The sequence below is a fragment of the Pseudophryne corroboree genome, chromosome 5 (genome assembly GCF_028390025.1).
Source record: "Pseudophryne corroboree isolate aPseCor3 chromosome 5, aPseCor3.hap2, whole genome shotgun sequence".
Classification (NCBI taxonomy): Eukaryota; Metazoa; Chordata; class Amphibia; order Anura; family Myobatrachidae; genus Pseudophryne; species Pseudophryne corroboree.
In genome coordinates this window covers 342714248-342730149 of record NC_086448.1, presented here as the reverse complement: position 1 = coordinate 342730149, position 15902 = coordinate 342714248, and the positions used below count along the sequence as shown (strand labels likewise).

The window sequence follows — 15902 nt, the reverse complement described above, 5'->3', positions numbered from 1 at the left end:
AACGACTCGGAATGAGGGCCATAGAGTACAGATATGAGATTCGAGGTTGCAATGGTGAAATAGGGACAGGATCAGGGGATACCCATTAAGAACGATTTTTTATTTTTTTTGGCTGCGGCCAATTTATTAAGTAGAATGTGATTCCCTTTAGATATGGTACTGGAAGGAAATTTAGGGTAAATGCCCCAAAAACTCCAAGATTTATCAACAGTAAATTGAATGTGCAGATCAGTAACAATATACTTTTGAAGTTCTTGCCATAAAGCTTGTAATTTCTGGCAGGACCATAGGCAATGGACTATATCTTCATCTGGGGATCCACATTTGTAACAATCTGGAATGTGGTGCATCCCTAATAAGAAACTTCAATTTGGATGTAAAATAAGACCTATGTAGGATTTTTTGGTGCATCTCAGTGTAATAGGCCGAGGCCAGTTGTTTATTGAACTTTATATTGGTGTCCAAATTGGATTTCAGAGTGAGGTCAGGGAATTCCGCCCCCCATCGCATCAATCTCACATTTCCTGACTCTTAAGTTAAGCAGTGATCGGGAAAGAGTATAAATAAAAGAGGTAGAGAAAGGACCCCTGTCCAAAAGCACCATCTAATTTTTTGTACATAGCTACACACATAGCTACACGCTTGTAGGAAAGGAAATAGGGGAATTACCAGTGACGATAATTTCTGTTGTATTTGTGAATGTGTGAGAAAAACCAAGATTTCTGCACGTAAGAAATGCTAAACATATCGCAGTCCCCCTTCATGTCATCTAAATAATATAAGAGAAGTAGTATGAGGTGTAAAGTTAGGGTTACCCCATAAAGGTAAAAATAGGGAGGCAAATCGTGATGTTTTTAATTTGGAGTGTACTGCTCGCCATGCTGTGCAAGTAAATGATATTAAATCATTATCTTTAATGATAGCAGACATTGAGTGTGGTGCTGTGAGAAGGAGAGACACCAAATTCCATTGTGGTATTACGGACTGTTCTCAGTTACGATTTGCATAAGTGTTACGTCCTCCTAGACAATGTAAGTGGTATATTCAATTGCTGTCGAAACTGCCGTCTTGCCAGAAAGACGGCAGTTTTCGACTTTTCGAGGTCGGAAAGGGTTTTTGTTCCAACAAGTCAGGGAAATCAACTCATCGGAAAGCATGTAGATCGGCAGAATAGCCGCGATCCGTGTGCTTCTGTTGGAAACGGGACCAAATTCAACAGGTTTTGGTCCCGTTTCTGACAATCTCAATACGACTTTAAAAAAATGTCAGATTGGGCAGGGAGTCCCCCTGGGCCAGGATCCTCGATCCCGGCAGCGCCCCCCAGCCGCCGTTGACAGCTCCCCCCGGCCGCTGTTGACAGCTCCCCCAGCGCCGCTGAAAGCTCCCCCTGCGCCGCTGACAGCTCCCCCCAGCGCCGCTGACAGCTCCCCCTGTGCCACTGGCAGCTCCCCCCATGCCGCTGACAGCTCCCCCCATCCGCCACTGACAGCACACCAGGCAGCTGCTGACAGCAACAGTGGGAGGGGATAACGGGAATGGCCAAATCCGAGAGTCAGATTTGGCTGCTCATTGGGCTTGTCGTATCTATGCCGACAAATACATGTCGGAATGGATCCGACTTTAATTGAATATACCCCTAAATCTCCCAGGAGAAAAAATCGGTATTCACTTTTGGTAAATAGCCATGATATATAAATCATATAGGCCCAGATTTATCAAGCCTTGGAGAGTAATAAATTGCGCGGTGACAAAGTACTAGCTCACAGAGCGCTGGCCATGACCCCATAGTGACGGAAAGTGGGGGCGTGGCTCACGATATAGGCATTACCGCGAAGCCACGCCCCATTTGTTGAGGCTGCACCCCCTTTACCTGGGCGGGGGCGACTACCCCACGCTGGAGTCCCGCTTCCTACCTCCAAAAAGTTGGGAGGTATGCTATAACTGTTTTCCTTTGTATGTAGGTCACCTCTCAGGCGAAGCAGTATACATCCATTTTATCTCCCTGAAAAGCTTTTTCAAAAGTAGACAAGTATGGTTCAGTTTCGGCATGACTAGGATTTATGATTTTAGTGCAATTCAATTATTTCTTTCATAATATTATTAAATATTTCTAGCGTAAACTGTTGGTGAGCTCAATCAAATGAACTGTGTTGAAACTACAAATGCTTATTTCCATTGATCATGCTACAGAAATATTTACAAAGTATTCTGCGCCAGATTTGTAGTTTGCTATTTTTATAGAGTTGTAACTGGGCCCATATTCTGTGTCCCCCTGACATGACCCTAACAGCTTTAAATATGCATGGCCTGTATTATTTTGAAGAATGTCAAGTTTTTGTTGTTATAAATACTAAAGTATATTTATACTTTCTTTTTTAGGAGCTGGTTGTAATGGGAGCACCGGGATCATATTACTGGACTGGAACAGTTAAAGTATTGAACCTTACTGACAACACATACTTCAAACTGAATGATCAAGCTGTCATTGCTAGACGCTATACTTATCTAGGCAAGTGCCTTCTTCTTAGTTCCTGCTCTGCTAAAGTGGATCTGTCATCTCTGTATGAAACAGCTCTTTTAGGTTTCTTTTAGATCACCTCACCATAACTAAAATGTCTCTTACAAATGTTTTTTTATTTCTGTAGACCCCTTCAAGCTGGGGACTTAATTGCTGTTATCTACTTATTTATTTTCTCTGTATTTGTGCTTGCAGTTATTTATGTGTTGTTTTTCACCTCATTTGTGTGGGAAGTGGGAACCTTATCGTCTCCATCTCCCAGATCTAGGGCTGGTTGTGCAGCCCTGAGACTCCCACTTCTCTGACCTCTCGGATCCCTGATTGAGGCTTTGCAGATCCCAATATAAAGTGTTCCTTCCCCCATAGCTCTTGCCCCTGTTGGAGCCTACTAAATGGCCACACTCGTGAAAGCAATTTGTGTATACTTTTTACAGCACTTTTTTTGGAATTACATGACAGCATGTACTCGTGCAAAAATGGTGCGGCATGATAATGTGATGTGTAGTAAGCTGCCATTTACAACAGAACAATGGTACTTTTTAATAATAAGATAGCCTCTGCAATTTGCCTGTGAAAATGGCAGAAATCTGGGCTAGTCAGCATGTATGAATGAAATACTCTTTGTATTAAGCAGGCAATAAACAATAGTTTTAACAATCCTTTAAAAGAGTACAAGTAGAGGCATTGCCCAAGGCAGCCAATAAGGTTCTAGCTACCATTTATCTAGTAGTCTATTAAATTTATCTGGAACCTGATTGGTTGCATCACCTGTCCCCTTTAGAAGGTTTGATTTAAATTTCCCTATATGACAAACTGTGCAGCTGGCCAGTCTATTGTAAACAGAGAAAAATGATCTGGAGCAAATCTATTCCATACAATAAACCACTTCAGTAAACTGGGCTGAAAGAAATAATTAAACTCAAACTAAAACATATCTTTAATTATCATTACACCTCACCTAGCAAAACTGGGGTGATTCCAAGCCAGGGTTCTCGAAAAGTCTCCCCAAGCTACTCCATGGCTTTTCTGACCCTTGATTACAATTAGGAAAAGCAAGACTTAAAGCCATATTGTGCCAGTTTCTTGTGCCACTGATGTTAATATTTTTTTTTTATTGTTATCCATATTGCTCCTAAGTGCTGGACAGTCAGTAGGCAAACATCATGAAACAGGGATATACAAAGTGGCCAAAATAAATGCAGACATAAAAGAAAGGGAAAGGAGGGCCCTGCATATGAGATGACTGGAATTGGAAGAGGACAGAGCTGAAACAAGAGGAGTGAGTTTTGGCATAGAGTGAAGATCGGGGCAGTTATGACGGTGAATTAGTGTTGGTAGTATAAGTGGGAGTGGAGTGAGCAGTGGCGTAACTAGAAATTTTTCTCCCTCAAGCCAAAAAATTCTCTGGCGCCAAACCCCCCCCCCCCCCCCCCCATAATTGGCACTAGTAAAGCGGTGACTCTGCACGTGCCAAAGGGGCGTGCATTACAAAATGGGCGTGGCTTTGCTGAAATGGGCATGGTTTTGCATAAAGGGGCGTGGTATTGCAGGAAGAGACGACCTTATACCCCAGTTTTGCAATCTGCACGCCCAGACGTTGGCCACCACAGAAAAAAAAAAAATCCTGATTTATGCCCTTTACATTATTTGTAATTTTTCCTCCATATAGTAATGCCCAGTATACATTATGCCACATACTGCAATGGCCCTTAGACATTATGCCACACACAATAATGCCCATGACACAATATGCCACACACCATAATGCCCCCGAAACATTATGCCACACACCGTAATGCCTGTGACACATTATGACAGGCATCGCAATGCCCGTTATACATTATGCTACACACTGCAATGCCCCTGATACATTATAGCACATACAATGCCTGTGATACATTATGACACACACCGCAATGTCCGTGATACATTATGCCACACACCGTAATGCCTGTGACACATTATGACAGGCATCGCAATGCCCGTTATACATTATGCTACACACTGCAATGCCCCTGATACATTATAGCACATACAATGCCTGTGACACATTATGACACACACCGCAATGTCCATTATACATTATGCCACACACCGTAATGCCTGTGACACATTATGACAGGCATCGCAATGCCCGTTATACATTATGCTACACACTGTAATGCCCCTGATACATTATAGCACATATAATGCCTGTGACACATTATGACACACACCGCAATGTCTGTGATACATTATGCCACACACCGTAATGCCTGTGACACATACCGCAATACCCGTTATACCCTATGCCACACACCGCAATGCCCGTTATACATAATGCCACACACTGCAATGCCCCTGAGATATTATACCACATACCACAATGTCCGTGATATAGTATGACACACACCATAATGCCTGTGACACATACCGCAATGCCCGTTATACCCTATGCCACACACCGCAATGCCCGTTATACATAATGCCATACTCTGCAATGCCCCTGAGACATTATACCACACACCGTAATGCCTGTGACACATTATGACACACACCGCAATGTCCGTGATACATTATGCCACACACCGCAATGCCCATTACCTTCTCGTTGCCAGGGGTTTCATGCTCTTGGTTCCATGCACGGTGCCAGGGGTTTTCATGCTCAGGGTGTCATGCTCGTTGCCAGGGGTTTCATGCGGTAGGTGTTATGCTTGTTGTCAGGGGTTTCATGCACTAGGTGTTATGCTTGTTGCCAGAGGTATCATGTGCTGGGGTCCAAGCTTGTTGCCAGGTGGTAATATTCGTTGCCAGGGGTTTCATGCACTGGGTGTCATGCTCGTTGCTAGGGGGTAATGCTTGTTGCCAGGGATTTCATGAGCTGGGTGTTGTGCTTGTAACCAGGGGTAATGCTTGTTGCTAGGGCTGTACTCCTAGTGCCACATATGCCCCCAGTGCCAGATATTCCCCCACAGTGCCAGGTACACATATGCCCCCAGTGCCAAATATGCCCCCCAGTGCCAGCTACACACATACCCCCAGTGCCAAATATGCCCCCCCCAGTGCCAGGTACACATATACCCCCCAGTGCCAAATATGCCCCCTGCCCCAGTGCCAAGTACACATATACCCCCAGTGCCAAATATAACCCCCCAGTGCCAGGTACACATATACCCCCCAGTGCCAAATATGCCCCCCAGGGCCAAATATGCTCCCCCAGGGCCAAATATGCTCCCCCAGTGCCAAATATGCCCCCCAAGTGCCAAATATGCCCCCTCCAGTGCCAAATATGCCCCCCCCAGTGCCAAGTATGCTTCTCCCCCCCCCCAGTGTCAAATATGCTTCCCCAGTGCCAGGTACACCCCTCTCACTCTGGGCTCCCTCACTGCTGTGCTATGAGTTTTATATATTGGGAAGGAGGATATGGAGGACACAGCGCGTGCCTCTCCTGTGTGTCCCTCCTGCGTCTCTGGTGGCAGCGGCTTGTCTGTCAAATGAAATGCCGGTTCATGAGCCAATCGGAGCTCACGAATGGGCACTTCATTAAACAGACACGCCGCCGGAGACCCAGGGGGGACACACAGGAGAGGCGCGCGCTGTGCCCTCCGTGTCCTTCCCAGCAGAAATCAGTGGCGGCTAGGGCGCCCCGCAGCCCTGCATGCCTCCAAGCGATCGCAGTGGCTGCGGACCCCTACTTAAGCCACTGGGGGTGAGCTCTAATAAAGAGCTCCGTTTTCAGAAAATATTTAAAGATTTGAAGGTTGTTGGAGAGTCTGATCGGGACTTCCATAAGTATTTAGCAGCAAGGGAACATTTTTCTAGGAATGCAATATCAGATATTTTATACAGCACGCATTATAGCATTTCTTCCAACTTTTTCAAATAAATCCAGATTTCTGTCATAGCACATATCCAGTCATACATTGGCATTGGAGGTCACAGTAGTGTGTAAGGGCACCTTGCAAAAGAGTTAGCTCAGGCTTCCCACCTATTTTACTACTACATACACCAAAATAGGTATAGCCATATTACACATACCTCACCTACTGTACTTGAGATTAGGAAATTGCAGCTGTTTGCTGGAAGGTGTGATGTACAGTATATACTGTCATGAGCTGTCCAGTAATTCCAGCCTAATAAATAATGTACAAAGTGATTATTATGGTCTGTTCTCTACAGTACCCAATGGAGAGTGGCTATTTTTATTATCACGTTAATATTAGCTCTATTGGGTGTTAAAAAAAGATACACAGAAGTTTTCCTACAGTATTATTACCTTTAGATACTGCACATGTGAGAACGCACACAGTGCACTGCCCCCTGAGCCAGGGCTGATTAACAGGCTGCCTCGCCTCCATTTTCTTTGAGTGGCAATGCCGGCATCTGCGTCTTCCTTTGCAGATTTACTGGCCTTGCACACGGAGGTGGCACCTGTGAGTAAGCTTAGGCTTATTTGAATGGCCTATTTTGCAAACATTGCAATGGATGGTCACAATGGTGATTCGAGTCTGCGTCTTCGGATGCAGCCTTCTGATCTGATGCTGGCAGTAGGTGTCTTTTTCCTTCAGACACCTCCTGCAGGCATTAGCATATTTTTACACAGCAGCTGCGTCCAAAGAAGTGTTGTACAAAACCATCCATCCAGGCTGTCTGTTTGAAAGAATTTATTCATTACAAAAACAGATATACTCTAGATGTATAGTAGTTAACGGTTTAACGATTTCCTGTTTATATTTTTAATTATTATCAGCAATATTTAATTAATATGTAGTAAAAACACTGCTTGAATTTTCTCTTGCGATTTTTTTGTTTTAGTTTATTCCCCCAGACTGCTTTACTTCATAATTTGATGTTCTCTATTTTCCATACTGCAGGATATGCGGTCACTGCTGGTCACTTTTCACAACCCAACACCATGGACGTAGTAGGTGGAGCTCCACAAGATAGTGGCATCGGAAAGGTGAGGCTTCCGTCACTATGTAACATGTGACATGCTCAGAACTGGTTGTCTCATTTCCACAAAAGTGACGAACAAAGATCTTGAGTTTCCTTTCTGACAGTTATAATTAGCACATTGTTTGTGAGGTGAATGGGCTCCAGCTTTTGCTGATGGAATGAGAGAGTACATTGGCTTCCAACCTCTTAGTAACAGCTTATATTTTTGCTATGACAATAATTTGATTGTAATTAGATGTGTTTATGGTACTCCTAAGCCTTATACATTTCTGCCACCTCAGTGTATCTTGCAGTCTTTTTCTTTAAAGGGTTTATACTGTGTATTTATGAGAAGTTATTTGTGTTAGGTCTACATTTGCTAAGTAAAAGCAGGTGCTCCAATTAATTTCAGATGCTTTTTTGAAAGTTATCAAAAATGTCTAGATAACAGAAATTGCTAAAAGAAATTGCTTATTCCAAAACCTAAAATGTAAAAATTAGAGTCATAGTAAAGCTGAAAAGCGTTTATTCATAACTATAAACTTCAGTCTGATAACAACAATAATAGAATTAAAATTATCAGCCGTCACTACCAGTTCCCAACACGGCAACAGAAGCACTATGGCCCTCATTCTGAGTTGATCGCACGTAGCAACTTTTTGCTGCTCGTGCGATCAACTTGACGCCGCCTATGGGGGAGTGTAGTTTAGCATAGCAGGGATGCGATCGCTTGTGCAGCCCTGCTATGCTAAAAAAGTTTCCTGCAAAACAAGACCAAGGTAAAAGTTACTTACCCTGTGCGACGGATCCAAAGACGAAGGTCCCGGGACTGACGTCAGACATCCGCCCTCCAAACGCATGGATCCACCTGCGTTCGCCTCACCACGCCTTGAAAACGGCCAGTTGCCGCCCCGGAATGCCTCCCACCTGTCAGGCTTCATGCGATCGCTGCTGCGATCACTTTCTGCACTGGCGGCGGTGCTGCCCGGCGACGACCATTGGCGGGCAACGACGCGTGTGCGCATTGCGGGTGCCGCAAAGCCGCAGTACCGGCCCGTTCGCACCGCAGCAAAGAAACGCTGCGTGCGAACGGGTCGGAATGACCGCCCATGTGACTCCGGCAGACATGGTGACTAGCAGAGATTACATGTAGATTCTAGAGTCCGGTACTTTAAGTACCAAATGTAATAGACTCCAGGTTTCTGCTGGCTGTGCTTATAAAAAAATTGCCTCTTTAAATCCTCTAAATCAGTGAAACATCTTTGAAGCCGGAGGCTATTACATTTGACCCTAAATCTGTAGGCTTTCTTTATTAAAGGAGATGTCCACGCAAAGTAAGTATTTATAGTACAACCTACCCCACAATTCATGGTACTTACACCTCCGCCAAACCCTCTGCCTAGCCTGGAACAATCTGTTCTCCTGCTTCAAGAGTATTTAAAGTGTCAGTGCTTCAACATATCACTTGATAAGAGCACCGCTTGGATTGTGCTGCCATTGTCCCTATGGGTCCCTTCCTTGCAGTTCTCCTAGTTGAGGAAGGGATGCGTTTGCAAATAAAGATTTGCTTTAGGTGGGTCAATAAAAGGTCTCGCTTTGTTAGATCTAATAGAGCTGGATAACCTATAAAACCCAATGATCAGATTTTAGAACTATGTTTCCCAATTTAGGGTACATTTGCTAAAGCTCCTAAAATTTTAAAGTGGTGATGTTGCCCATAGCAACCAGTCAGATTCTAGGATGCAATAGAGAAATGATTGACAGAATCTGACTGGTTGCCATGGGGGGGTGGTGGTATTGAAGGTCGATAGTAACTAGGTCGACAATGTCTAGGTCGACCACTATTGGTCGACAGTAACTAGGTCGACAGGGTGTCTAGGTCGACAGGGTCTTTAGGTCGACATATTCTAGGTCGACAGGTCAAAAAGTCGACATGAGTTTTTTATGTTATTTTGGTGTAGTTTTCTTCGTAGAGTGACTGCCATGCTTCGGGCATGGTGCCTTCGCTCTACTACCGCTTCGCTCGGCACAGATTACCGTTCCAATCATAGTCCACGTGGACCGTTAAGTATATGGTGACTTCGCTCCGCTACCGCTTCGCTCGGCACAGATTACCGTTCCAATCGTAGTCCACATGGACCGTTAAGTATAAAAAGGTTCAAAAAAAGAAAAAAATTGTGAAAAACTCATGTCGACCTTTTGACCTGTCGACCCAGAGCATGTCGACCTAAAGACCCTGTCGACCTAGACACCCTGTCGACTAATAGTGGTTGACCTAGACATTGTCGACCTAGTTACTGTCGACTTAAGGCCCGTACACACTGGTCGATATATATCGACCGTTCTCTTGAACGGCCGATATATCGCGGGACCGTCGGCCAGTGTGTACGGCCGATACGTCTGTGAACTCCGTCGTTCACAGACGTATCGCGTCGGCCGCGCAGCACAGCCGACGGCCAATATATCTAACGATATATTGGCGTGTCGCTTTGTGTGTATGGGGCGGTTGTTCGACCGCCCGTACACATGCTGCGGCGGCCGGCGGTGATTTACAGTTGAACTGGGCGGGCGCACGCCCGCCCGCCCTTTTCATGACGTCAGTCCCCCGACGGATCGGGCAGTGTGTATGCATAGCACACTGCCCGATCCGTACATAGATATATCTGCAGATCAATTGATCTGCAGATATATCTACTAGTGTGTACCCACCTTTAGAGACCGGATCCCATTCAGTTGCTACTTCCATTAAACAAATTTTCTGTTAACCTCATTAGGTCAAGCAAATAGTTTCATACTGTACATTTTAAGGGACTTTTTAGCTGCAGCAGATTTCTCCTGATTAGTATAGGAAATGTGTCCAATCAGCAGATGACATACATTGTAATGAACCAAGGGAACATAAACCAACACAATATGCATTAAAAAAATGTAATGAATGTGAGCATATGTAGAGCACGTTTGCCAGAAATCATGGGCAGCTGACTGATCCACTCCACATCACTCACTGCTCTTCCTTAAATTTAATAAACCATATCCCATAAAAATAAAGCTTGGGAAACCATACAGAGCGTGTGCAGATAAAGCAGCTGGCTGTGGATCGTTAAATGCATAATTTATGAATAAAATGAAGTACATGAAATAAAGAGGAAACTGTGCAGTCTGTATCATTTTATCATTGTAGTCAATATGTCATTTTTAAATCTTTGTGTCTTTCATGACTGCACAGGCATCCGACAAATCTTGTTATACTGTAAGCATGACCCATTCACCTCCGCAATTAAAGTTGTGAAAATGTAAATATTGTGCAGAATTTCTCTCTCCTGTATAAAGATTTAAGGACAGATTTCTTAATAACACTCTTTTATGTACTGTATACAGTATGTCAGTGACAAGATGTATTTCTACGCCAATATTGGGTTTTAGCATAAGCATCTGTATGCCTGGTATACTCCTGTGCTAGGAATACTGCTGTGCTTTTAGCTGTTTGCATCCACAACTAATTCCACGGGTTTCAAATGGCCCCATACAGTGAATCAGGCTCTTAAGCAGTATCCATTAATAAATTGTAGGTCTGGCTACCTCAAAATCAGTGCCCAGTCTGTTTACTAACTTATCTATCTGGAACATCTGCACCAAACCACAGAAACCAATCAGCAATTTGTTTTTACCTATCTAGTGCAAATTGGATAACGAAGGTTGAGTGCTAAACAACTGTTCCACAGCACAAATACAGATTAGACCCACTGCAGCTTGATTTGAGCAAGTCTGCCAAAATTCATAGGTCTATTTAGCCAGCATTTGGCCGCATTTTGTGGAGGATCAAAAGAGAACAGTTGAGGGAAGACATTACTAGTGGAGCACAGATATGCTTGATCTCATTTTGCGCACTGAGATTGTTATCATGAGATAATGAATAACGGATTATAGAGGGTGTATTTTTGGGGGTGTTCCCATACTGTGAATCAGACCCTGAACCTGCAATGAAGCGCATCTGCAAGCAGGTGTGTAACAATCCATCTTATTTTATTTATTATTATTATTATTATCGTAATGACGTAAGTCACGTAACAAACCATGGCGCAGTAGCAATAAAAGCAATGGAAAACATTAACAATCTTCAGAGCAGTATTTTAATCTCAGTTCTTGTTCTTGCACTGCCTGATTAAGGTGTATCAACTAAGCATACACTCTACGTTGTCAGGGAATCTGTCATGGAAAACAATTTACTATTATATTTGGATAATTTCTTCATTATCATTCTTTTCAGGTGTATATCTTTAGAACAGATAAAAGATCTGGATCACTTATTAGGATTTTTCAGGCTTCAGGCAGAAAGGTGAGTCTTCTCTTAGGTCTGGTTAATTTCTGATCCTGATCTCAGCTACTTTACCACCTTAGCATTTGGATATAGCAGCATTTTATAAAAACGTATCTATTGTTACAAGCTATTTCTTGTAAATGTTACATTGCTTTTAACTATTTTTACATACAGGGTGGGATATATCAATCATCGCCTTTGGAATGTGATACTTTCCGCCAATGATTTCATGCATAGTGGCGCTTAGTAACACCGTGAGAATGTACAATTGTGCTTAAAATTGCATAGAGCTGTCCTTTGTAGTGTGAGGCTTTCTGAGTTTATAACCTGAAGTACTTCTGCGCAGGCGCATCTGCCAACCAGTTCATGTGCGAGCCACAGGGGACACGGGGAGGGATCCTACTGCATACTTCTCAGGGAATAATGTGGAAAGAATCCCATAGGCTTTGATTGGACAGCGCCATCTGTAGATGGCGTTGCCTATTGGGTACAACCTTTGCGGACCTTTATACATAAGGTGAAATGTGATCAAAGCTCTGAAAACTAACTAGTTTTTGGAATGCTGGCCACATTGTGCTTTTAGTATATAGCTCGCCTACAGTAGGATAGCGATGGGCTACATACAGTAAGATAGACAGTCAGTGCACGTTTTCTGGTTATGCCAGTATGTCTGCATCTACGACATGCTGTCTGGTTAACATCTTCAAAACTGTAAATGTGCTGGACCTGAATAAATGAAGCTGGTTATAGTTAATATCTTCCAAATAACTGAAGGTTAATTCAAGTTACTTGAGTAAGACCTTCTGAGCTTGCTTCTGCCACTTTACTTTGGAAGATATATTAGTGCAATAGTTGAATTACAATATTGCATTGTACAAATGTATGCAAGATGTATGTATATAATGATTACTGATGTGTATATGTGTGGCTTGTAGTGTTACCCACATGGAAATGATATTTTTTACATACATCCTTTAATGGACCAGCAGACGATATCTTTTGTCCATTAGCATAAATCATACTTTACTTTTCAGACTGTGGTAGACTGTGGTGGTGTATAAAGCTGTGTCCTGACAATACATGTTAGAAACCATAGTATAGAAACCATAAAAGCAATACAGTTTTTTTAGCAATATTTTTTTTAACTGCTAAATGTTCACAGAATTAGTATTACTACCTCATGATAAATGTTCATATGTGACTTGTTACTGTACTTCAAGGTATATATTATTTTTTCTCTAACGTCCTAGTGGAAGCTGGGGACTCCGAAAGGACCATGGGGGATAGCGGCTCCGCAGGAGACTGGGCACAAAGTAAAAGCTTTAGGACTAGCTGGTGTGCACTGGCTCCTCCCCCTATGACCCTCCTCCAAGCCTCAGTTAAGATTTTGTGCCCGAACGAGAAGGGTGCAATCTAGGTGGCTCTCCTGAGCTGCTTAGAGTAAAAGTTTAAATAGGTTTTTTTATTTTCAGTGAGACCTGCTGGCAACAGGCTCACTGCATCGAGGGACTAAGGGGAGAAGAAGCGAACTCACCTGCGTGCAGAGTGGATTGGGCTTCTTAGGCTACTGGACATTAGCTCCAGAGGGACGATCACAGGCCCAGCCATGGATGGGTCCCGGAGCCGCGCCGCCGGCCCCCTTACAGAGCCAGAAGAGTGAAGAGGTCCGGAAAATCGGCGGCAGAAGACGTCCTGTCTTCAATAAGGTAGCGCACAGCACCGCAGCTGTGCGCCATTGCTCTCAGCACACTTCACACTCCGGTCACTGAGGGTGCAGGGCGCTGGGGGGGGGCGCCCTGGGACGCAATGAAAATACCTTAAATGGCTAAAAATACATCACATATAGCTCCTGGGCTATATGGATGTATTTAACCCCTGCCAGTTTTCCACAAAAAAGCGGGAGAAAGGCCGCCGAAAAAGGGGCGGAGCCTATCTCCTCAGCACACAAGCGCCATTTTTTCCTCACAGCTCCGTTGGTGGAAGGCTCCCTGACTCTCCCCTGCAGTCCTGCACAACAGAAACAGGGTAAAACAAGAGAGGGGGGGCACTAAATTGGCATATTAATATATACAGCAGCTATATTAGGGAAAAACACTTATATAAGGTTATCCCTGTATATATATAGCGCTCTGGTGTGTGCTGGCAAACTCTCCCTCTGTCTCCCTAAAGGGCTAGTGGGGTCCTGTCCTCTATCAGAGCATTCCCTGTGTGTGTGCTGTGTGTCGGTACGCTGTGTCGACATGTATGAGGAGGAAAATGGTGTGGAGGCGGAGCAATTGCCTGTGTTAGTGATGTCACCCCCTAGGGAGTCGACACCTGACTGGATGGTCTTATGGAAAGAATTACGTGATAGTGTCGGCACTTTACAAAAGACTGTTGACGACATGAGACAGCCGGCAAATCAGTTAATACCTGTACAGGCGTCTCAAACTCCGTCAGGGGCTATAAAACGCCCGTTACCTCAGGTCGATACAGACACTGACACGAACACTGACTCCAGTGTCGACGGTGAGGAAACAAACGTATTTTCCAGTAGGGCCACACGTTACATGATCACGGCAATGAAGGAGGTTTTGAACATTTCTGATACTACAAGTACCACAAAAAAGGGTATTATGTGGGGTGTGAAAAAACTACCCAATGTTTTTCCTGAATCAGATGAATTAAATGAGGTGTGTGATGAAGCGTGGGTTTCCCCCGATAAAAAACTGCTAATTTCTAAAAAATTATTGGCATTATACCCTTTCCCACCAGAGGTTAGGGCGCGTTGGGAAACACCCCCTAGTGTAGATAAGGCGCTCACACGCTTATCAAAACAAGTGGCGTTACCGTCCCCTGATACGGCCGCCCTCAAGGAACCAGCTGATAGGAAGCTGGAAAATATCCTAAAAAGTATATACACACATACTGGTATTATACTGCGACCAGCAATCGCCTCAGCCTGGATGTGCAGTGCTGGGGTGGCTTGGTCGGATTCCCTGACTGAAAATATTGATACCCTGGACAGGGACAATATATTATTGACTATAGAGCATTTAAAGGATGCATTTCTATATATGCGAGATGCACAGAGGGATATTTGCACTCTGGCATCAAGAGTAAGTGCGATGTCCATTTCTGCCAGAAGAGGATTATGGACGCGACAGTGGTCAGGGGATGCGGATTCCAAACGGCATATGGAAGTATTGCCGTATAAAGGGGAGGAGTTATTTGGGGTCGGTCTATCGGACCTGGTGGCCACGGCAACGGCTGGAAAATCCACCTTTTTACCCCAAGTCACCTCGCAGCAGAAAAAGATACCGTCTTTTCAGGCTCAGTCCTTTCGTCCCCATAAGGGCAAGCGGGCAAAAGGCCACTCATATCTGCCCCGGGGCAGAGGAAGGGGAAAAAGACTGCAGCAAACAGCCTCTTCCCACGAACAGAAGCCCTCCCCCGCTTCTGCCAAGTCCTCAGCATGACGCTGGGGCCTTACAAGCGGACTCAGGCACGGTGGGGGCCCGTCTCAAGAATTTCAGCGCGCAGTGGGCACACTCGCAAGTGGACCCCTGGATCCTGCAGGTAGTATCTCAGGGGTACAAATTGGAATTTGAGACGTCTCCCCCTCGCCGGTTCCTGAAGTCTGCTTTACCAACGTCTCCCCCCGACAGGGAGGCGGTATTGGAAGCCATTCACAAGCTGTATTTCCAGCAGGTGATAATCAAGGTACCCCTCCTACAACAGGGAAAGGGGTATTATTCCACGCTGTTTGTGGTACCGAAGCCGGACGGCTCGGTGAAACCCATTTTAAATCTGAAATCCTTGAACACTTACATAAAAAGGTTCAAGTTCAAGATGGAGTCACTCAGAGCAGTGATAGCGAACCTGGAAGAAGGGGACTATATGGTGTCTCTGGACATCAAGGATGCTTACCTCCATGTCCCAATTTGCCCTTCTCACCAAGGGTACCTCAGGTTTGTGGTACAGAACTGTCACTATCAGTTTCAGACGCTGCCGTTTGGATTGTCCACGGCACCCCGGGTCTTTACCAAGGTAATGGCCGAAATGATGATTCTTCTTCGAAGAAAAGGCGTCTTAATTATCCCTTACTTGGACGATCTCCTGATAAGGGCAAGGTCCAGAGAACAGTTAGAGGTCGGTGTAGCACTATCTCAA

General features: G+C 44.5%; 1 protein-coding gene across 1 annotated transcript in view; it reads left to right on the top strand.

Moving 5' to 3' along the window:
- ITGA9 (integrin subunit alpha 9) overlaps positions 1–15902 on the top strand; it is an 838556-nt gene that overhangs the window by 260008 nt on the left and 562646 nt on the right. Inside the window, exons 6-8 of the mRNA XM_063922573.1 lie at positions 2380–2509; positions 7372–7457; positions 11700–11768. Of these exons, the coding sequence (XP_063778643.1) occupies positions 2380–2509; positions 7372–7457; positions 11700–11768 (285 nt within the window). The remainder of the gene's footprint in view (positions 1–2379; positions 2510–7371; positions 7458–11699; positions 11769–15902) is intronic.